This window comes from Branchiostoma floridae, chromosome 13 (genome assembly GCF_000003815.2).
Source record: "Branchiostoma floridae strain S238N-H82 chromosome 13, Bfl_VNyyK, whole genome shotgun sequence".
Classification (NCBI taxonomy): Eukaryota; Metazoa; Chordata; class Leptocardii; order Amphioxiformes; family Branchiostomatidae; genus Branchiostoma; species Branchiostoma floridae.
The window spans coordinates 1,187,864-1,212,329 of NC_049991.1; the positions used below are offsets into that span (position 1 = coordinate 1,187,864).

At 39.6% G+C, this 24,466-nt stretch overlaps 3 protein-coding genes across 5 annotated transcripts in view; 2 read left to right on the plus strand and 1 right to left on the minus strand.

Moving 5' to 3' along the window:
* Positions 1-18,134, minus strand: part of LOC118428710 (mitochondrial Rho GTPase 1-A-like) — a 28,302-nt gene extending 10,168 nt beyond the window's left edge. For 2 of the 3 annotated variants that reach the window (XM_035838854.1, XM_035838853.1), the window contains exons 1-16: positions 17,701-18,134; positions 15,555-15,613; positions 13,730-13,811; positions 13,069-13,112; positions 12,647-12,700; positions 11,347-11,427; positions 10,456-10,485; positions 9,648-9,698; positions 8,113-8,214; positions 3,963-4,004; positions 3,575-3,631; positions 3,291-3,399; positions 2,523-2,643; positions 1,996-2,080; positions 1,442-1,587; positions 836-933 (exon numbers count right to left, since the gene is read on the minus strand). In XM_035838854.1, coding sequence (XP_035694747.1) covers positions 836-933; positions 1,442-1,587; positions 1,996-2,080; positions 2,523-2,643; positions 3,291-3,399; positions 3,575-3,631; positions 3,963-4,004; positions 8,113-8,214; positions 9,648-9,698; positions 10,456-10,485; positions 11,347-11,427; positions 12,647-12,700; positions 13,069-13,112; positions 13,730-13,811; positions 15,555-15,613; positions 17,701-17,755 — 1,216 coding nt within the window. In that variant the 5' untranslated portion in view covers positions 17,756-18,134. The remainder of the gene's footprint in view (positions 1-835; positions 934-1,441; positions 1,588-1,995; positions 2,081-2,522; positions 2,644-3,290; positions 3,400-3,574; positions 3,632-3,962; positions 4,005-8,112; positions 8,215-9,647; positions 9,699-10,455; positions 10,486-11,346; positions 11,428-12,646; positions 12,701-13,068; positions 13,113-13,729; positions 13,812-15,554; positions 15,614-17,700) is intronic. The other variant, XM_035838855.1, reaches the window with a different exon arrangement.
* Positions 18,135-18,392: 258 nt separating this feature from the next.
* On the plus strand, positions 18,393-23,597 carry LOC118429301 (zinc phosphodiesterase ELAC protein 2-like). The gene is made up of 8 exons (XM_035839783.1): positions 18,393-18,879; positions 19,708-19,865; positions 20,468-20,518; positions 21,452-21,522; positions 22,027-22,091; positions 22,309-22,363; positions 23,099-23,167; positions 23,551-23,597. The coding sequence occupies exons 1-8, from the start codon at positions 18,661-18,663 to the stop codon at positions 23,595-23,597; spliced, it is 735 nt and encodes a 244-aa protein (XP_035695676.1). The 5' UTR covers positions 18,393-18,660.
* The window catches only part of LOC118428799 (zinc phosphodiesterase ELAC protein 2-like), a 30,362-nt gene continuing 29,442 nt past the window's right edge, over positions 23,547-24,466 (plus strand). The window contains exon 1 of the mRNA XM_035839009.1: positions 23,547-23,740. The gene's annotated coding sequence lies outside the window, so the exon portion shown is untranslated. The remainder of the gene's footprint in view (positions 23,741-24,466) is intronic.

Genomic DNA, 24,466 nt, shown 5'->3' on the forward strand with positions numbered 1-24,466 from the left:
CTGGCAGGAAATGGCAAGAACAATGTCAACTGCTGCTTTACTCATCCAGATTAGGGTATTTATGGTCTTGTATTGCATTTTCTTACAAATGGGGATAATTTTGACAAGCATCAATGCAGGGCTCTAGCCAGCGTCCGTTTTTCCGTCAATTGACGGAAATTTGCTGCGTGTGACGGAAAAATTTTCAAACCAATCCGTCAACCTTGACGGTCAAAAATCTGATAAAATCTCCTTGGTGGAAGCTATAGGTGGCTTGGGGATGCCGTAAAAGACACACACTGTTTGTTTTGCTATTGTTATGATTGTTGACAATGTGTGTCGGTGCCCTTTCGCATACGATAATCTCATTTTTCAAGGTCTCAGTACAGTCTCTCTAACTCCTGGAATAGTGTTTTCGCGACAATGGGAATTGGCTGACGGAAAAAAATTTCGAGCTGGCTAGAACCCTGCATCAATGTGAAGTGTTATTAAACGAAAACAATACAGATCTATCCCTAACACCACTACACTGGGGTATACAATTTCTGCATCCAAAACGCTGCTAGTTGAACCAGTAGACACCAGCTGACCTGATAAGCATTTCAAATTGCCTAAGACAATCTGGCCTATATATGGACTTGTCTAGTCATGTACAGTAGTGCAATCCAGAACTGCAAAAATAAATCATCATGCACATTTCACAATTACAACAAGCCCAAAGTTAACATTAGTATTGGAGGGAATCCGAATAGAAATCGAATGAGGCAATTCCTTCCTTACATCAAAAATTATAATTTGGCTTGACTCTAAGTTGAACTGACTTGAAAACCCAAGTCCATATGAAAAGCTTGTTTACCCGTGATTGCTGACAGCTGGTTTTCGTGTTCCCCTCCGATGTACCCCAGGTAGGCCAGGAACTCCATAGTACGGGGCACATCCAGGTATGTCGTCAGTCTGTCAAGCAAATCATCCTCTGTGTTAACCTCTGGGTACTTATTCTACACTCATAAAAAAACTGAACACAACAACGGGGCTCCAAATACCTTTTTCTGCATACCAGCACTGGTGCAGGTAACATTGAAAATTACCTGCACCAGACAAATTTTACCTGCACCACTCAGAATTTTGGAAGCATGGATCATACTAAAATCTGTTCAGAAACCATTGCTATTATTTCTTTATACTTCATAGGTGCTATCAGTCAATGAAGCTAGTAAAAATCCACATACACCTACATCATAGTGCATGTATGATAAAAACCCAGTACATAGACCTGTGCAGTTTAAATGCAGATAGACATCACAAATACCTGCACAGGTCCAATTTCACCTGCAGTAACCTGCATATGCAGGTGGTATTTCGAGCGCTGAACAAGTAGACATCAGATAACTGCACAGCCACAATTTCCAGTCATTAATTCATAAATGCTGGTATTATTTTGAAGCATGATTTTAGTACTCACGTCCACTGGTTGAGGTACCCCTGTAGTGAGATCCAGCCTTGTTCATTGGTCACCACTGTGTTGTTTACATCCGGGCCCCAAGGCATTATGGGACACACGCTGAACAGGTTCTGGAGCTCTTCAGGTGACAGGCAGCCATCTTCATCCTGAAGAGGAGACAGCGTCATCAGAACTTCATTTGGAAAAGCACACTGAAGGTGGCAAGGTGGTTATGTGGTAGGGGCGTTGACTTACAACCTAGGGGTTCTGGGTTCAAATCCCTCAATGTAAATGTTGTATTGTTAAACTTTTTAATGTGTACCCAGGGCCTCTCTGAAAAGCCGTGCTTCGTCACTGAGAGAGCTACCCTCAGCTGGTAAAAGAAAACAGAAATAAAAAATCAACTGTCTAGGTATAAGTTCATGTAAACCACAAACAAATATTTGACCTGAGAATCCCTCAGAGTACTTTGCAGTTCCTATCTATACTTGGAACAGTGTTTTCATATACAAAACTTAAAGTAGGCACACAAAATGTAAAATAAAAGTGTGCGGTGCGGTAAACTGTAAACTTACCACATCATACTTCTCAAACAGCATGGTGAGGAACGAGTACCCCTGGTGGGTCAGCTCGGTAGTGCAGCCAACAGGAATTCTAAAGCTGATCAAAGAGCATGATCCAACAACATCAGGAACACAACACAGATCATAGTACCCAATCATTGGCAATCATCAAAAAGTATGTGCCAAAGAGATGATGATAGATGCAGTGAAAACATTTAAATTTGCTACATTATTACGTTCCAGAATGATCTGGATTAGACATGTTCAACTAGTTTCTTTCCCTTCAATACCCACAGTGCTTTTTAACTGTACCAGTCCCAAAAACAAAGGTAGCAGCAGTGAGAAAGTACATGTACATGTATTGAACATTGCATTCTGTAAGATGCCAAATCAATGGGAGATGATAAAACAGACACACACACACGCACAGACATACACACACACACACAGAAGCACACAGAAACACACACACACAACCCACAAACAATATCTAACTCCCTTGTGGTGAAGTAGTAAACAGTAATTGACAGCATGATTACCTTGGATACAGGTACTCTTCTGTGAGTTGTAGGTTGTCATCATACCCAAACTTCCTGAGTACTGTCCATGTGGTCTCATGTCTGCCTCTCTGTATGAACAAGGTGTGCAGGAACAGGAAGCCTGGACAGACAAGTTTCATATATAACTTTCATCCAAAATTTTTAAATTTGAATGCTCACTAAGAAACTGAAGAATAACTAGGGAAAACTGCATATGTATAGCACAATTTACTTCAATGTAAGTTCATCTGTAATGGTAGTCAGCATTTGTTACAATTTTAAGACCATATATCTGTACACAACATAAGCACTCACCAAAAAGTTTTCGATCAGTCCTCTGATCCTTGTCAAGTCAAAATGACCGGAAGCCTACATTTGTAAGTCACACATCCGTAACGGAAGTGTGACGTCAGCAAACGGTCAAAAGTGCTTGGCAGTCGGTATCGGACCCCGACTCGGAAGGAGCAGGGAAATGATCAAAAGCTTGTTGGTAAGCACTTTATGTTGTGTACAGATATATGGTCTTAAAATTGTAACATGATAGCACAATTTACATTCACATTGGGTACCTACTGGCTGGCAAAATACATCAGATGATTATATGTAACATTACATTCTCACTAGCACTTAAAAGTAATAAAACTTAAAACCACTGCAAAAAGTCCTTTTTTCTGCTACCGCGAAATTAAATCCCCGCGAACTTAAATGCATTTACAATAGTTTGTGCTTCACAGATCAGCCTAAGAACTGTTTATACCAAACCCTGACCTGGCAGAGTGAGTCCGTTATCCCTGGTGCCATCAGGACAGTTCTTCCTCACCACAGCTTTGACATCCTCCAGGGCCTGGGGCGCTAGTGGAGCATTGAAACATCTCTTCTGTGGGGACAAACAATTCATGTGCGGAAGGTCACAAACATGTCGCATTCAAAATTTTACAAGCAATTCACATGCACAATTCATATAAAACTGTGAAACGTTATCAGCTTGGAAAATCACTGGATAAGCAGGTTCTTTATTCACAATGACGATATACACCTAAAAAGGCACATACCTGGAATTCATTGAGCTCTCTGTCTTTTAACAAACCATCATTGTCAGCATCACAGATCTGAAAACAAGAACAACAATACAAGAACAACAATGAGCAATTATCATTAAACTGCATCACTGCTGGAACAAAATGTAACTTTTAACAAAACCATTGACAAAATTCAAACAGCATTGAAGGAAAAACTTGCTGTTCAAAAGGTCACAGTGTCTTTATGTACTCACTCATCACTGTACATGATTATGTACATGGGTTGCATTTTGACACTAAAAAATCTAAAACAGTCATCATAGACCTTACTGTGTCCTTACATTATTTTATTTCATCACACTTCTACTTGATTCTACTTAAAAGAATTAAAATGCTTTAAAGTGATGGCATTCTTACTCACCGTGAATATCCTGGTCAGAGCCTTAACACAGGGAACTTTTAACTGGAGAGGAACAACATCAAATAATTCCTTTGTAAAATAGATAGTGAAGCTGGAGATGTCAGAGGGAAAAAATACACTGAAACTTTTATCAGACAAACCATATCAGACAAATTCATATCATTTTGTCTGTATTGCATAACTGGTTTGTTGTGTCTAAGAGACTCTAAGGACGTAACACTCCAGTTTTTGAACAAAAGATACAAGCTGTGTTAAGCTTGACCAATACATTTGACCCACTCACACCATGGCATTCCAGCACGTATAGTCTTATTGATAAGTGTGGTGGGTTCTTTAACATGCTTGAGATATGGCTCTCCTCAAACAAAGGACCTTCAGTTTAATAACCCCTCTGCAAGACTGTAAACCTATCCAGCAACACAAAAGTCTGGATGGTGAACATGGTTGGGATTTGAACCCTTAACCTCCAAGTTCTAAGGCAGTAGGATTACCAGTACAAACCCTACTAACAATCATCGATCAATGGCTCACATACACTAAACTATTTCTTTCACACACACACACACACACATATATATATATATATATATAAATGTATAGTGCAGGTATAAACTATCTACAGTAGTCATCTCTCTGATGGAAGGTGGATTGGAGGTAATACAGCAGGTAGGCCATTGGACTCGATATGGCAAAACGCGAAGCGCGACCATCGCCATATAGGGGCGAAACGCGCGGCGCATATCGCCACCGGGGGGCTAAAAGCGAGTTCTCGATTTTCTCCCCCTGAAAGCGGTAGCGCGAAGCGTTATCAAATCATGTGCTATTATATCATCGCGCTTAGCGCCATCACGGGGTGAAACGCGACATCTCGATTTTCTCCCCCTGGATACGGCAACGCGAAGCGTAATACATAACCAGCATTGACAACCAGTTACGAATTTGTTCACCGTGTACATTTTTTTACGAAACACGTAACGTAATTGGTATGTTTGCCCTTCTGTTACATGCTCAGCTTATAGTCATAATTGTAATCAGAAATCGTTAGTTTCTAAATGACCGTTTATCTGTAGTGATGTTTAATTTTGCTGTCGCAGGACCCGGTTACGTGGCTGGGAATCATCACAAGACAAATCGCAACAACTTACAAATGTGTGGTGCGATATCATCAACAAACATGAGACTGCTTGAAGACTGTTATCTTGCTTACATTTATTAAAACTAGAAATACGGAAGTTACAAAAACGGGTAGTTTTAGAATCGAGTGTTCAAGGCTAATGCATACTTTATTTACGACCGGCTGCTGAAGGTCTACTCTTCTGACGATAAACCGATAAACTCAGACAACGCCATCGGGTTCTTTTATACGGAGACAAATCTACCACTAGACAACGCCGGTCATCGGGGTCTTTACGGAGACAAATCTACCACTAGAACTATGAGAAGTACATAAACCATAATAACAGACATCTTAGCTTGTTATAGTCTATCTCAACATACATATTCAGCATTCTACAGAGCAGATTAGCCTGCTATTGCTATTGCAGGCTCTGGTGACATTTTCGAGAAGTTTCCCTGACATATCATGTCCTTTCCCCGTCTTTCTGGACGCCTTCCACACATGCGATTTCCTGTTTCATTTTCGTTCAGACGATGTACGTGTGTAAAATCACATGTGTTAATTTTTCCTAGTAATTACCCATAATAATATATGTGTTATGTAGTAATTTGAGGATTGTAAAATAACCTATACAAATGATACCGGTGCATGTGATTCTGTTGTTAGACGCCGGCGACGCAAGCAGTTTCGTGGGCATCCTGTTCGCCCCGCCCCGACAAATTGCCAATAAGAGTCGATATCCAATATCCCTTCAAAGTGTATATTTTAGACTGATACCCCCTTCTTATCACTTTTGTTATAAAACACTACCCATGTACCAGTTAAAGGGAGAAAACATAATGTTTGGTGCATTTCCTACGAGGCACACAAATATTTCCTTCTACCGACAACTGATGCTAGACCGTCATGCATTGCATGACACTAGGAAGTGCTGTCAAAATTGATTGCTTTTGCCGTCGGCGCGGCACATATGATACTAGATCAAAGGACCGCCGCCCAGTACAACTTTGATGTAGCGAACTTCTGACGATTTAGGGGACATTCTAATAGTAATAGCTGGGGGAGAATCAAATAAACTTTTTTTTTCAAAAGTTGAGTAATTTGACCAGCTTCCTTTGTATATAGCAATACATACATAAAAATATGTAGCAACATTTAACAACCGTATGAAGTATCTAACTTGGCATTTTGTCTGCTTCAATAACTTAACCAGAATAATCACCCGTGAGATGTTTATTCCCTATGAAAATTGACCTTTCCAATTTTTACCGGCTACGCTCAGTTCTATTTTACTATTTCTAGATAAGTTGATATTCCTTAGTTAGCAATTGCTAGCTGTGGTCGTCAAGGGTGCAACTCGACTGTCGGACATGAAGACCTACCTTTTGCTGGCGGAGCTCTTGGCGGTCGGAACATCGCCAGCTGTAGCGGACGTTCCTGGACGGCCTTCGGTTGGGCAGTCGACCGACCCAGCCATACTCTCATATTCAACTTTAATTAACATTTTTTTTTAAATATCTGCGTATATGTTCAAGTTCTGTTGTTCTTAAATAACATTTCTTCTAATTCTACTATGTAGTTAGAAACTTGGCTATAAAATTAAAAGTAAGATTCGGGTTTTCATCCGCCGGCTTCCTGGACACTTGTCGAGGGTGCAACTCAACCAAGAAGACCTCCCTGCGGAACTCTTGGATCGGAACATCGCCATCGGACGTTCCTGGTCGTCGGGCAGACGACCGACGCAACCATACGCCAAGGCATATATTTAACCTTTCTGCGATCCTTGATTGTGACATCTTGGTTTGGCAACATACACAGATATAGATATAAGGCATAAGGCAGTAAGTATATTGTGAAATCATTAATCACCAGTACTTGGTTCTACAATAACGTTATTGATATCAAAGGCGACTTGGTACTAGTAGTATGTGTAACGTTGCCGGCAAGTTGCGATGAAAGGTAAGTTTATACCTTTGCTGTGCATGCTGGGATAGCCGTGAATTGCATATTACACCGGCCCTGTCCAATCGCCATCTTGGAGCCGAGTCGCAAATTCCCCGACTTACCTTTCCCGAACTGATCGCATTTTCCCCGGTATATATAAAAACTTAACCCTTTCTTGAAGATTTAGAGACATTGAACAGTGTTAGTAGAGAGATATGAGAAATAGGAACGTGTTTAAAGGGGAAAGGATCTGTATCGCGAACGGAACGAACTTGCAACTTTAGAAGAAGAACCGAACGATAATATATAAACGGTTTTGTATTACGCTTCACGTTGCCGTATCCTGGGGGAGAAAATCGAGATGTCGCGTTTCACCCCGTGATGGCGCTAAGCGCGATGATTAGCACATGATTTGATAACGCTTCGCGCTACCGCTTTCAGGGGGAGAAAATCGAGAACTCGCTTTTAGCCCCCCGGTGGCGATATGCGCCGCGCGTTTCGCCCCTATATGGCGATGGTCGCGCTTCGCGTTTCGCCATATCTAGTCCAAGAGCCTACCTCAATACAGGGCTTGAAATACTACCTGCATATGCAGGTTAGTGCAGGTAAAATTGGACCTGTGCAGGTATTTCTGGTGTCTACCTGCACCTAACCTGCACTGGTCCATCTACTGGGTTTTATACATAAATGTACTATGATGTTTGTGTATATGGATTGTTATAAGCTGCATTGACTGTTACCACCTATAAAGTATTAAAAAAAATAGCAAAGGTTCCTGAACAATTTTAGTATGATCCATACTTCCTAAATTCAGAGTGGTGCAGGTAAAATTTGTCTGGCGCAGGTAATTTTCAATGTTACCTGCACAAGTGCAGGTATGCAGAAAAAAAGCATTTCGAGCCCTGCAATGGAACAAACAGTAGATTGCTCATTCCTTGATTGAGACTGGAGTTGGACTGTGGAAAATTTGGGTTCATGTTGAATATTTGAGTTGGAAATAACAGTTCAACTTTGACCCAGAATGACTTCTACCAACACAGATAAACCTCCAAGATAGTGTTTCTTCTGGATTTATAACTTTATTTTTACCTCTTTTTCCTCTGCACAGTACAGAGGTGCTGTAGGGTGGAGGACAGCCTTCTGTGCATAGTAGAACAGCTCCGAGATATTTTTAAGGTTCCTCGCAGAGCACTGAAGAAAAATGCAGATTTCTATCAATTCATTGGTAGAAATTACATGTACCTTGCAAAATTTTGCCACCAGTACAGTGCTGTGACCATACATACTTCATTACCTCCATGAAAAAATGGAGGTATAGTTTTGAGTGTGTCTGTGTGTGTGTTTGTGTGTGTGTTTGTGTGTGTGTTTGTGTGTGTGTCTGTGTGTCCGCATATTTGTGGTCATCATAACTTGAGAACCTCTTGATGGACTACGATGATATTTGGTATGTAGGTAGGGGTTGGGAAGACGAAGGTCAAGGTCAATTTTGGGCCCCCTGGTGTGTGGCCTTGGTACTGCAGCGCAACTTCCGGTTTTGCTATCTCGGTGTTCTGAACATGCTATGGTCAAGATTTTTAAGCATTAGATAGCTCTTGTGCTCAGGAAAAAATTACGTAAGTTTGGGCCCCCTAGCGTCAAGTTTGGGAATAGCAGGGGCATTTTTGTCAAAAACTTCTGACGAGGATAACTCAAGAAGGGAACAACGGATTTTCATCATTTTTGGTATGTAGGTACCTTAGACAATTTTGTACAAGATTAAATACTAATTATGCAAAATAGGATTACATTTGCATAATTAATGAGGATATTATATCATGGCAGTTTTTTCAATGTATCTCTTGTCCTGGATGTGATATGGTCTTGACATTTGGCTGGTAGATAGCTTGCAGTGTCATGACAAAGTGGGGCAGGTTTCAGCCCCCTAACATTTAATTGCGGAACTGCAGGGGCGTTTTTGTCAAGACATTCTAAAGAGGATAACTGCAGAAAGGATTGATGGATTGGCATCATACTAGGCATGCGGGTACCTTAGGCAAATATGTTCATAATGATATACATTTTATGCAAATGAGGACTTAATTTGCATGATTAATGAGGAAATTGTATAATTCCATTGTTTTCAATAACTGGACTTCAATAAATGTAACACATGTTAACTATGATAGGTGGAATATAAGCAGATACCAAATATGGTAATGAGGAACTTATTTGCATAATTTATGTAAAAATTGCAAAAACGCTTTATGATTAATAATGGGAATTTTATAATGGTGACATGTGTACGTTAGTCAATGATGAACAATACCATGCATAAATTATGTTAATGTGCTAGTCAATTGCATGAAATTTACGAAAGCTCTAAATTTTCATGGAGGTATGAGGTCGCCGAACTCTAGTTATTAGATCGCATTTAAATCTAGTTCAAGACGCATAGGAATGGAAATATCAAAGAACAATGTTACAAGTAATAAAGACAGATCTGCTAGAGTAAAATGGAATTTTGACTGAGATTTCGGATTGAATTTGTATCCCATCTATTAGTATATTGTGTAAACCACCAGTGCCAGATAGTCAAAGTGTTGTATATTTTAATTGATGATGATCTCAACAAATGTTTCACTCACCTCAACACAAGTTTCTACTTCTGGGAACTGATTCATTATTGGTATGATGGACTGAAAAGGTATAGAATAACAATAATAAACACGAGTCACAGATACAGGTACTACTTCATTGTACAATGTGTACCAAACAACTACTTCAAGTTTTCAGATTCAGTGTAAAAGTCAGTACATGTACGAGGGGCGTTCAATAAGTAAGAACTCTGACTCATTTCCCATAGCAGGAGATTAATGAAACTTGGCACAGTTATTAGTCTTTCTCTTCATAGAAACTACCCAGAGTTATGCATTTCTCCCATCGTTTGATGCAGCTCTGGACACCGTTTTTGTAGGACACCCCAGGTTGGTCCTCCAACAGATGCCTCATCAATGGCAGAAGAGGAACGACCAGGTCTGGGAGCTGTTTCCACAGACTTCCAGCCATGTTTGAATTCAGGATGCCAGCGTTTTACAAGGTCATATGATGGGGCATTATTACCATGAGTTTCTTTCATTTCATCAAAAGTCTCCTTTGGTGTGCATCCTTTGAAATACAAAAACCGGATCACTGCGCGACACTCAACTGGCTCCATTTCACACCTGGTCCATTTCACACCTAACTCAGTTCAAACACCAGTAAATCAGAAACCACAATTAGTTCAGAGCTCTTTTTTGCAACATAAACTATAGAGATATGAATCATTACTCATGCAAAATTTCATCTAGATCAGACAACTGGAAGTGGGTCAGAGTTATTACTTATTGAATGCCCCTCGTATATCTTAAATCCATTATTCTATTTGCACAAAGTCTGAGGAAAAGACAAAATTACCTCCATTGAACTCTCTTCTTGCAGATCAGACTGAAAAACAATAGAAACTCCATTAAGACCAAGGTGAAAGAATCAATGTACAAAGTCATGTAGTTCCTGACAATATTACCCCGTAGTTTATCTTACAGTGCTAAGTGACACATAGCTCCTTGTTTTAGTTTCAGTAGCAGGGAATATTTTTACAGGGAGGGGTTGCTAGACCTTCTCTTTTAAACAGGCTTGATGTGATACCTGCTGTGTGCCTACAGCTCTATCCTTTAGTATGTAACTTGCAAGTCAGATAGTCCAAACAGCCGGGAATTAAATGGTCTCTAGCTATATAGGTCAAACAGCCAGGATTTTGTTTGAGGGGATTCTTTAAGGTTTTTGGGACAAGTGAGTGCTGGAGGCCCAAGCTTTCTAGCATTCAACCCTCTGAAATGATATTTCTTGTGGTTTGAAAAGGATTTTAAAGTATAAAACTGAGAGACTGTTGATAACAGGGCCTTCAGGAGACAATGCAGTGGTCATTCTTTCTAGGTACCCAGAGCTTGTTGTGTGGGAGTGGGGAGGGGAGGGGAGGTGCTCCGTACTCAACTTCCTATGGGTGTGATCAGCAGGAACTACATATAAAGGATCTAGTCCAGTGGAGCAAATCTGCATGAGGGTCTGCATGCCCCTTTCCTGTTTCCTGTAAAGGCTGCCTTTTTAATGTCTGGTAATTCATAGGGAAAGCCCTCTTGTTCATTTAAAACATAGCGAGATGATCAAACTTTTGCATAATTGCCTCCCTTGATTTTAGCGTAAAACTCTATATTCAGGGAAAGCATTAGCAGGACTCCCCCCATACAGACACCCAGACATACACACACACACACACACACACACACACACATCGCGGCTCAGTCCTACCTTGTTTCCTACCAGTAATACTGGCATCCTCAGGTCTTCTCCCACTGTCTCATGGATAAATGGTAACCACTTCTGAGTGATCTGAAAAAGTCAGCCATTCTAATTACACCTCGTCCTGATAGAAAGATCAGTTCATTTCCAGTAGGGGTGGGTACAGGTACAGAAAATTCAGGCACAGGTACGGTTCAGGTATAGGTATGGTTCAGGTACGATTCAGGACCAGCGATCAGACATAGGTCCGGACCTGAACCTGACCTGATTGTCTGAGAATGGGCAATACTCAAAACAATAGTCCATTTCGCTACTAAGGAATCTGTTTGGTGGAGTATCTGACTCCAAATGGCATTTAAAAATTCTATCTTTATGCATACAATGCTAACTGCCTCTGTGAGTTTGACTGTAAAAACTTGGTAGAAATAACTATTACTCTACTTCAGCCTTGCTATTTTCTCTGACTGGTAAACCCCAAATGCCTGGCAATTGCCTGACAATATAATATGTTTATTTTCTGATTGGTCAAAAATCCTGTCCATTGATTTTTTTTCAGGTCCAGTTTTTTCAGACTGGTTCAACAAGAATAAACAGGTTTGTACCGGTATGCTTTACCAGTCCCCACCCCTAATTTCCCTTTACTGAAACTTTGTGTATCAATTAAGGTTAGACATAGGTAACAAGAAGTGACTCAAGCGATAGGATAGATTTCGTCAGTACTACTGATGGAACAATGCTAGTGACTGGACAACTGAATGCAAGAAAGGTATTTAAGGCCACACCAATTTAATTTCTTGGTTCTCGGATTTTTTCAGAAAAAATTTGGGGCGGGAGGTCGAAAAAAAATTAAATAAAAATTAGCAAAAAGTCTGGGGTGAACATATGAGGCTTGTATAACCCCAAAAAACAAGGTAAGTAGTCAAGTTTTCAGCTTTTCATGACATGATTTATCCAGCTTATTGGTTGGTTTCTATCATGTGACTACAAAGAAGCTCTCTGATTGGTTTATCAGCAGTATGTACCCCTGGAACGTTTTTTTTACAGGTCTGCGATAGCAAAACCTATATTGTTATTCTTGGGACAAATTTTTTTTTTTTCCATATCGGAAAATAATGGGTCGGGAAATCCGAGAACCAAGAAATTAAATTGGTGTGGCCTAATATTCAATAATAAAAAATGAATTGATGGTAGTTTTTTTACCAACATAATCAAATTTGAACACGAGACATTGTATAGAGGAAATATCTTTCCAAACAAATCAATGACTAACTACATCCTATACAGATCTAGAGGTAAAACCTATCCCTACCATCTGAACTGAATGCTCATTGTCCACAGCATACACAATGCAAACTACATTTGCCTGCAACAAAAAAAGAAGAGTAATTAGTTGAGACATTACAATAACATTCTTCTAAGCAGATTCAAAAGGTGTCCTAGAACTCTGCTCAGTTCAGCTCTGCACAACTGTCCAGGCCTTTCCCCTGGGGTGGGGATCACGGGGTGTTGGGGGTGGGGTTATCATCAAGATACATGAAAGGCTTGTTGGGTTATGCTGTTTTCAGACAAACAGACACACACACACACACACACACACACACACACACACACACACACAGACACACCGAAAACATAACCTTCTTGTAAAGGGTAGTTAATGTAGCAATCACATGACATCAAAAATCAAAACATTGATTGATAAAGCATCAATGAAAAAGATAAAATCCTTACCCTTAAGATTTCATCCTTTAACTGATCTGTTGTCTGTTCTTGTGCTGTAAGAAACAAACAGAATCAGAGATGGCAGACTTCGCCCCCCCCTACCTGTAATGCTTTGCAACCCTTCTAGGCCAAGAGACCAAACTAGCAGCACCAAGAATGTTGGCGTTAATATATATTGCGTATGGCAACAGTCATCACAGCTACACAAAGTATTTTGTGTGATTTTTAAACTAATCTGTGCTACCTATATTAACTTAATTTGGGGTCATCACATGAATAATTGGGAAATATTGGACTTTAGATAGAGAAAGGGGTTCTACAGTTCTAGGAGGGGATGTTTTCATTTACAATGTCTTACATTTCTTCTAATCTGAGTGATTTTGTAACTTGTAGCAGGCAATTTACATCTTTGTAGAGACAATCATTATGTCAGTGGGAAACACTTGCATTTTTACAAATTCAAGTGCGAACATTGTATAGAATTCCTTATAGAAAAAAGTGATAAAAACATCACAAACGTTAATTAATCCGGTCCAAGACGTGCTCAAGATAGGTAATTGGTGGAGCTTACTTTAAACGTTTCAGTCCCACAGATGTGTCTGAGATCCCCCACCAGGGGTGCATATTTAATTGGCATACTAAAAAAAGGACTTGTAGAGGCCAGTCTCACCAGAGTAGTCCACTATATGTGTGGGGACCTTCTCAGGGGTGACATCAGCTGGGATAGTGATCTCCTCTGCACGGGGAGGCACCTGGGCACGACACATGCGAAACCATCATCAACTCACAAACCAATACTTACAAAGTTCTGCTGCAGTACCAAGGTCACACACCAGGAGGCCCAAAATTGACCTTGACCTTTGTCTTCCCAACCCCTAACCATATACCAAATATCATCCTAGTCCATCAAGAGGTTCTCAAGTTATGATGATTACAAATATCCGGAGACAAAAACACACAGACACACACACAGACAGACACACTCAAAACCATACCTCCATTTTTCATGGAGGTAACAATTATGTAGAATAACGTACATAGTCGTCAAATGCAGGACACAGAAGAACAATTTTTGGAAGAGTGAAATGATCAGCTCTTATGTATATGAAGATTCCATTCTCCCGGCAAGTGAAAGTGCTGATCCGGCAAGCACATGTCCTACCCCACTTGCCCGATTGGGCAAGTAAGATTTTTCCACAAGTTAGATTTTGATATAAATGTCCTTGCTACTTTTCACAGTCATGGCATCAGGCATTGGTCAACACAGAAAAATAGAGCCAATAGAATTCCACTACTGGAAGTGAAAATACATAGTGAAGTGTTACTTAAATTTGAGGCAAGCGAAAAGTTGGTTCGAGCAAGTACATTTTACATACTATATACTAGAAAACTTGTTAAACCCTGCAAACTCTGGACGATATGACTCAACACTGATCATGTGACCATAGGATAATAGCAAATGAAGATACACGGAACAACATCATAATATATCACTGTGTGCTAAGCAACAGAACGTCTTCTGAAAACTGTTCAAATGCATTTTATGCGTAGTATCATACATTTGTACATGTAACTTCACTAGTGCAATGAAAGTGTCCACTATTCTTCTGCACTGTGATGGTGACAGAAAGCTAGAGTATAGTAGACATGTACATGTATGTCAAGTTATCATTAAGGTTAATAACCGTTATACTATACAATGTGTAATTACCATTAGTACAAATGAATGTATTAGTATACATTACTATAATTACATTATCACCTTCAGCAGGGCTCAAAATACTTTTTCTGCATACCTGCACTGGTGCAAGTAACATTGAAAATTACCTGCACCAGACAAATTTTACCTGCACCGCTCTGAATTTAGGAAGTATGGATTGTGCTAAAATTGTTCAGGAACCATTGCTATTTTTCCTTCCATACTTTATAGGTGGTAACAGTAAATGCAGCTAATAACAATCCATATACTATAGACCTGCATCAGAAGATATTTGTGTAAAAAATCCAGTACATGGACCAGTGCAGGTTAGGTGCAGGTAGACACCAGAAACACCTGCACAGCTCCAATTTCACCTGCACTAACCTGAATATGCAGGTGGTATTTCGAGCCCTGAATAATGTACACAGCCGTCACATGCAAGACACAGAAGAACAATTTTTGGAAGAGTGAAATAATCAGCTCTTATGTGTAAGAAGATTCCTTTGCCAAACTATATGACTCAACACTGATCATGTGACTTTAGGGTAATAGCAATATACTAAGCAACAAAACATCTTCTAAATACTGTCCAAATGCATTTAAATATACAATGAGTAGTAGCATACATGTACATTTGTAACTTCACTAGTGCAATGACAGTGTCCACTATTTTTCTGCACTGTGATGGTGACAGAAAGCTAGAGTATAGTAGACATGTACACGTATGTCAAGTTATAATTAAGGTCATACTATAATTACCATTAGTACAAATGAATGTATAGCAACATGTCATTACCTCATCTGGAAATTCTTCACTAACGAGGGACAGGATCAGGGAGGTCTTCCCTACTTGAGCTGGAACAATACAGGAATAATTTGGTTACAGGTGCATTCACAAGTCAAGCTGTCTATTGTATATGCTGTATACAAGAAAATATTGCCATAAATACAAGGCTATTACTGTCTATTAGTCTCCTCTTGCTAAAAGTAAAACAAACAATTTCGTCAGATGGATTTTCAGAAAAACCTGTCTGGTACAGGGTGTGTAAAAACCTATCCAGCCTGAAAGGGGGTGTGGCAGTGCATGGGCGTTCCTGTTAACGCAAAATTCAGCAGGGTTGGTAAAATTTTTAACAGTAAATTTAGGAGAATCAACAACCCTTCAAGGTCAATTGAACACATTACTATAGAATTGGCAGCATAACGAATGACTCAATGGTGCAACCGATGTAGAAGGTCTATGCCCACAAAGGTTTTATCCCATTGTCCGTCCATTTCTACTAATTCTAGCTGTCAGGTATCAGCAATACAAAGAAACGTTTTTACTACTACTTTTAGGGTTTTCTTTAGCTTACAGCATGTATTTTAAGAACTGGTTCCCCTTATCATTTTTTTTCATAAATAAATTCTGGTAATGTAGAATAGAATGATTCACTTAATAAGTTTTCAACATCAAGATTTCTTGATCACACAATGTTAAACTCATACATGTATTCGACAATGCATTAGTATTTACAGAAAACGATGAGGGCATTTTCTAAACCTTGCTGCAAGGTACAAGTTGTAAGCTATAGAGCTAATCTTAATTCTTATGCAAAGAAATAACAACGCAATGGATTTATATTGAACATTCTATATCAAGATGCTGCATGCCAATTGGCTTGTGGTAAATAAGGTAACTAATAGTAATAAGCAAGACAGGTCAATAGTGCAACAGGCAGAGTGATTACTACCAATAAGCTGAAGTGAATCTAGAGGAGTGTCTACAATGCGGCTAATTGAGCTCTGCATTGGGGAATGTATGTAATGATGACATTTATCTATACTTGTCTTTAAAGTAGGAAGTGAATATTTTATATATGATATTTCCTGTACTACCTTCATACCATTCCTCAGTTTTCAAGCTTTCTTTATGAAATTATGAATTCGGATGAAAAGTTCCAAATTCTGCAGCTACTGCTTGAGTGCCTAATATGGCATATCCATTAAGCAAATTGATATCACTTTGGGCCATCATTGGCTCTATCCTATTACCACATGAATATTGATTTGAATGTTAATAAAGTCCTTAATACAATTTCTGTTCACAGTATTGAAAAATTAGGGTTGGTAGGTTGGAATGTTTTTCTTATTTCCTTTTATTTAGATTCCAGCCATAGTGATCTAACAAATCCAGTTTCACAGTGTAATACTGAGATGCATCAGGTATTTTTGACATCTTTTGCATAATATATTAATATAGATTTCTATGGTACAAGCACAAGGACATTATACTAGATAATGATACTACCATAAGCAAATGATAAGCACAACCACAAGTGATACGCCGCGAATAAGTATAATATATGATAAACTGAACAAAGCAGAATGTTTGCTACACATTCTTGTATTAACTTGTCTAAAGCCTTAACCTAATAAAGAGTGTGAAACTGAAACTAGTGAAAGAAGAAAACATGCAAGTCTTCTCGGATAATTTTGTTTCGAAACTTTCATCAGGTTTAAAATGTTTTTGCATGCCTTGTTTGCGGTCGACAAAAAAAGACAGTCTTGGTTGCAGTCAAGGTTTTTACTTTTGATAAGGTTGGTCGGGTAAGCAGAATTATTTTCCTTTGGGTTGCCTAAATCATACTGGTAGGAATATCATATCTAGGTCGGGAATCCCTGAAAAATTATGGCAAGGTCGAAAAAAGGGAGGGGCAGAGTCTGACAGTCCACGTGATGGCACCAACATGACAGGAAGTTTGGATCTTATATGATGTATCAAGGATGATGATACATCTACATCACCCTCTATTATAAGTATACACCTACTGATGTCGTAACAGACTACGGTACGTTAAACCATACGTAACACCAGATCAAGGATCAGATCAATACTTCGCGACCTAAATTATAATTGTGTGGGAGGGGGGCAGTACTTCTACTGTTGTTCTGTTACTTACGTTCTCCAACAAGAAGGATCCTCACGTCCCTCCTCATGCTCAAGGTTGCATCCATTTATGTTACCGATGATTTTACTGTCTTTAACCTTAAGAACAAGCTCACTGTCCTTCGTTCCGTTGTAAAAGGTGTAGTCGACGTCGGTTTGCCCGGTGTCAGATGGATGCCCTCCCACCCGACAGCAAACCTAGGCTGTTTTCAAGAAACTTTCGCGCCACGTTCCTGTTTGTTTCCAGTACTGCTTATTCTCAGATCACGATCCTACATTGCGTCAAGCATGTTGCCAGTAAAACTCTTCCTTTCGATGAATTTAGAAAGTTTCAGGCCGTTTCTGTAAATTCTAACCTCCAGACGATCATCTTCTCCAATTTTTAGCGCCTTCCAGTACGCATGCGTTTTTGATTGACCAATCGGAAGGAGTGTTTCAACCGGAGGGAAACTTTGAAAGGATAAATTGGACCCTACCACTGAATTTTAGGGCTACATTACATTTTTAGCAAAATAGCCTTCTAAATTATGAAATCTATGAAAATACATAACGATTGATGAAAAAATACATTATGTTCTGCTTTTATCTAGATTTCGATCAACATATATGGTACAGTTGTTCTTTTTTGTTGAATATATTTAAATAAACACCCCTATAATCAGAGTATGCACACTGAGCAAGGTCCCGTACACTCGTACACAGGCTGTTTTTGTGCCAAGTTTAATCATCTCGCAAATTCATGAGCTAAAGGGGGCAAAAATTGTTAAGTGATATCACATTATTAATATTCTCTGCTTCTTAGAGGGCACATTGCATTCTCCTTCAATCAAGGAGCTTTGCCTTACCACCCTGGGCTCAAGAACAGTACGTATGACCTATGACCTTTCGTACCCATCTGCTGCAACACGACGACATCACCCTTCCGCACGTCTTGCCAGGGTTTTGCTTTTAACCTTGCATCAAAAAACCCTTCATGTTGCAATCTTTACTCTCTTCTCTTCATTTTCGAACGAGTTTCAGCTTCCGTCGCGCCCACACAAGGCGCTTGTTGAGGTCGTTTTGTGTGTGCAGTGTGCGGCGTGGTAGTGAAGGTGGGGAGGGGGGCGGTAAGGCACGGTGGGAGAACAACACGGCCACCAGCAGACGACAGCCCAGACTTGCAGTGTTTCCTCCAGGGGGAAGACATCTACAGGTGATGTAACAATTAGTCATGTTAGATCTTTATAGCAATGGTTACCAGAAATGGTTCTGCAGGATTGAGATAAAGTTGTTGTTGTTGTTGTCTCTATATCCGCTTGGTTCGTCTGGTGATGGTCACATGTGCTGTCATAATTTGTCTCTCTCTATGCTTCCTTAACCTTTAGATAAAGGTAAATTACCTAAACGTTATAAGTATGTTAGCAGATCTACGGTTGAAGCTGTACAGGTATGTTCCATCTAAGGGGTCATCTAAGGGTAGTGTTCCACACTGTAGTTTGACAGCGCATGAAAGTCACTGCAGTTTTGGCTTTCGTTCTAGTGTAACATTGCATTGTACATGAACGATATATGATTTTTTGCCTATGAGGATCTACTTTGCTAAGGACCCTTAAGTGACTTACTTGGACGCTTTGTACGTCCACAACAGCATGGACAATAAACGGATATGTTAATGTTGAATTAAGTGTATAGATTGTAAATAGAGCAGCTGCTATGTCATGAGGCTAGCTGTACATCTTATTGAAGTCTGTGGAGACTACACTGTTCCAGTACATACCAGATGCCACTGTTGCATGACTAGCCCCTAGATTCTACCCAAGGTCCCTATCTAGGGATGTGGTTGCAGTTCACATTCACTGAGGGTTAAGTCTACTTGGGTAGATAGTCGCCTTACCAGGTTTGACTGTATAGTCCATCCCAAACAATAGCTGCTGGACATGACGATGAATGTAGTGTGACATGTTTCAGAGGGTTATATACGTATATATGTATATATATATGTTACGTATACATTAATCATTTGTTGTTTTCTCATTATTAGAAGCAAAACGAAATGGCAGAAGAAACGTTACGCCACGTGAAGAAAAGAAAGAAAGGCCAAACCTACGTCAACAACATTGCAAACTTCTACTTGCAAGTGATTGGAGCAGGTTCCCGTGATACGTGTCCGTCTCTCTTTGTCTTCAGTGATACTAAACGGTGAGATAATAAAGACTTTTCCAAAGCTTACACTTCTGATACAGGGCTCTCTGATAGGATACATAGTATTTGACAAAATGACAAATTTTGTATGTCATTTTGACATTGAAACATACATTTTTAAAGATTGTGGCCATTTCAATGTCATCATGGTAGAAAAACGTGGCATGTCTAAAAGTAGAATTGGATCAAATCATGTCAGGAGGCAAGCACTGGGTTTGCCGGACTGGAATAATATGTATTACTAAAGTTTTGGAAAACCCTGTATCTAAGCTTAGTGATATGATGATAAGATGACTGATATCTGTAGAGAAATGACTGATATCGGTGGTATTGGTGGTCATCTAGCACTAGGGATTGTCACCTCCTGACCTGATTTGACTGGCATATTTGATATTCAGTTCAAAATGTGATAAAAAGTATTCACAGAGATATGATCAACCAAAATAAAGACTTACATGTAACCAGATTTCTTTGTCTTCATCCAATTCAACTTTTACTAATAATATCAACTTGCATTATACATGTATTAAACAATATGGTGATGGCAAGATGTGACAGATTTGACAGGAGAAATCACATTTTGTCTTTTGTGCAATCAGATATCTTTTCAACTGTGGAGAAGGAACCCAGAGAATTATGATGGAACATAAGTAAGTAGTCTTCTTTCAGTTCACATGCATCAACATGATTTAAGTGTTAATAAGTAATAATGACCCGGTAGGGCTGTGTACCTAAATACCCGTACCTGTACCGTACCTATAACTTTGTTTAGGTACAGGTCCGGACCTTAACATCTGTGTACCTGTACCTGTACCTAAACAAACTAAATCACTGTTGAACACCACTTTTGAGACTAAAGATGAGTAAATTCCAAATCAAAGATGACAATTGTGATAATCGTGCAGTTGAAAATTAAGAAAACTTTGTTTTGAGGTTCAAATATTTAAATTCTCATACAAATATGACAATTCCTCACTAAAAAAGACAACTTGCTACATTCATAACTTAAGGATATTTGATCAAACTTGCTTAGGTACAGGTAAAGGTCCGGACCTGTACCTAAACCCGTGTACTGTACCTGTACCTGAAATTTCTTAAGGTACACAGCTCTATGACCCGCCCTGATTGTCACATTTGGTGATAATCGATCGGACGAAGATTCTGTGGCAATCGCCTGAGCCTCGCTTATAATAAAAAAAATCTATTGCACAACAGTTGTACAAGGTACAAAGTATGGTTTATGACATGTGTGACAGGGACGGGTTTTCAGGTGAAAAATATGCACAACCCTATGTCAATCTTGAATATGGCCAATCTTCCATTGATACATCCGAAGATCGTGGATAATGTGATGAGTATAAGGCCTAGTCATTTATTAGCAGTAGGGTTCAAGTGCCACAAACTGAGCAGTCTAACTGCTCAGGACCATTTAGTTGTGGTTAGTGCACTTGTTTCATGACGAGCCCGGGTTCAAAAGGATCCAGGAAACGGTTGTATTCGCCTCTTCTGTTTCAGTGGTTCCCATGTCAGCCTTGTGATTTCATTTGATCCAGTGCTAACCAAAGGTGTTTGATCTTACCCAGGGTGAAGGTGAGCAGAATGGAGGACATCTTTCTAACCAGACTGAGCTGGAACAATGTAGGGGGTTTGGGAGGTAATTATGAAAATTATATACTGAGCAAAATATAATGTAGCATTATGTTTTACTAGGGATGTCCTTGTACAAAATGCTCTTGGTTCCAATCAAGGAGGCTGTTCCCATTACATTAGTTGGTAACTTGGACTTCATTTCTGTGCCAGGGCATCTTGGTTGGGACTGCACCTGTCTTTTGGAGGGGATGCAAATTGGGTACTCTGTGTTCAGGTGCTTTTGACACTTGAAAGGGGAAGGGTTAGGAACTCCTCCCTATAAAAATATACCCACTGAAACAGTGAGGAACTTGCTGCCCTATATCGTATATGTCCAGGCTTATATGTCGCTATCAGGATCTGAGCAAACAAACAAATTATTAACAAAATCAAAATGGCTAACATATATATATTGTCTTAAATACCGGTATATGTCCAATGGAATTATTGACAGGATGTTATATGAAAACTCATAGCATGAAAATGACTAGTGCTGTATAAATGAGGGGTTTTGTTTTTGTTGTACCAGGCATGACACTGACTCTGCAGAGCATTGGTGTACCAGAAGTGCGGGTGTACGGACCTCCTAACGCAGTAAGTCTTACACAGAAATTAAATGTATCTTGTTGAAATAGGTAATACCAATACAGGTAACATTTGATAGCCTCGTCATTTGTCCATCTAAATTCCAAATTCCTTTGGTGGCACTATTCACATGACTGTGTATATAGCTCTTCTATATTACTGTATTATCAAAGTTTTTCCAATATTGTTCTTTGAAATCCCCTTTCTACATGACACTGTATTACAGGAAGATTTCTACCAAGCATTAAAAGACTTCACATACTTTCCAAAGATAAAAGTTGGTAAGTACATCTAGATCTAGATAATTACAATATCATGTACACTCTGTAGTATTCTGAGACTTGGTAAAGATATTGGAACATTGTTCTTTATTCATAATCAATACATAACAGTCACAGCCGATGGGCAATTCTGACTGATTAACATGGCACTGTAGCTATAGGTGTCACTGCTTACAGATGCAATCCCAAATATGAAGTATATACAGTTAATATAGTGTTTACAATGAGGTCCTGAAGGTGAAAGAGTGTATTACATGTATAAACGTAAACTCAGTCACATTTCAGACAGCATTTCCACCACCCAACACATTAGTTCTTTGCCTTGAAGTGGTCAAATGACCTAGCCTGAGTATCATCCTTCGTAGTGACCGCTGGCTCACGACTTTCGCTTGTGTAACCACCGTGGTTAGCAAGCGAAAGTCGTGAGCCAGCGGTCACTACGGAGGATGATACTCAGGCTACAAGTGACCTGCTTTGAAAAAAACATAACACGTTGGGTTGGTAAAAACAAGTGTGTCTTGAGAAGAAAAAAACACGTACATGCGTACTGAATGGTAATAAACTTTAAATTCAAAATTAATCGTAGTGGCCTGCTCTAATTCAACATTGAGCATTGTTGGTGAATTGTTCTCTGAGTGCAATTGCTAACTTTAATTCTAGGTAGGATATTAATTGTTATCCTGAATTCAGAAGCAGGCATGTTTAGCACAGGTCACAAGAGTGTTTCTTTTCCAGATGTGAAGCCGTACCAGCTGTCCCCCATGACTGATGATGTCATGACTGTTTGGCAGGTACCAATCAGAGGTGAGCTACATGTGTATGTATAGTCTGTCCTCTTCAGTGTCTCATCATACTCCCTTAATGTCAAGGATCTCTCGGAAATGCTTAAACAGCTTTAGTATTAAGATGTGCTTCAAGCCTACACAAACCTTGAGACACCTTATGCCAGCTCTTAAGGGGACAGGTGTCACATCCAGTGGTAAGCAGTAACTTCATACATTTTGCCAGGAATCTTACATTTGAGAAACTGTAAGATCTCTTAAGACTAGGTTCTTAGAGTATAGAACCACAGTTCAGGAAGTTCAAATGACTATTCAATCCCCAAAATGAATTTTGAGCCCTGGCTGATGCTTTACAATTGTGTATAAGGAAATAACATGCAAAAACCTTCTCTTGTCCAATCACAGCTCCTGACACATCATCTGAAGGTGGGCTCAGCCTAGGCCAGGTCTAGGTCACCTGACCATAGTCTCAGTCCCAAAGCCGCCAGCTCTCCTTCCCAGAGTCCAGTGGTCAGGAGAAACAGTTCTGGTGTTTCTGATATCGACTCAGAATCTGATGATTCCAGCAGGTCAACCAGCCCTAGAAATTCACCTAGTAAGTTATCTCTGCAGTAATGCCACGTTGATTTGATTATATGGATGACATCCGCGCTCGCACCAATTTTCGGCCATTTCCAAAAAAAAAAAAAGTTTTCGACCACACAATAAATTGTGCAAAGCAGCTGTAAAATGAGCACAAATATTCCGTTCATTGAAAAAAAAGTATCAGAAAACAGATAACTAATGCCATAGAATGCCAAAATGAATCTAAAGTTAAAGAATAAGATGTGAAAGGACAGAAAGAAAAAAATGTATTGTTGGTTGGGGGAGGTACCAATACAGAAAATTCAGATCCAGAGGATCATTTCCAGGTCCGGACATGAACCTGGACCAGATTGTCTTTGGAAACTTGAGAATTGGCAATACTCAAAACAATGCTAATTGGTCAATTTTGCTACAAAGGAATCTGTTTGGTGGATTATTGGACTCCCACTGCATTTTAAAATCCCATCTCCATGTAATAAAGGCTAACTGTCTCTGTACCTTTGACTGTAGAAACTTGGTGCAATTGACTATAAACTCTACTTGACTTCGCTCTTGTTGTCTTCTTGCCCAAACTTCTGTGAACAAGCTATGGTCACGATTTTTAGGTGTTGAATAGCTTAGGAATAAGTAATGTGCTCAGGAAGAAGTGATGTAAGTTTGGGCATGCAGGTAGCTTAGGCAAAGTTCTGGGTTCTGAGTTTGGGGCCAGTCTGACTCTTTCTCAGAAAGGCGCTAG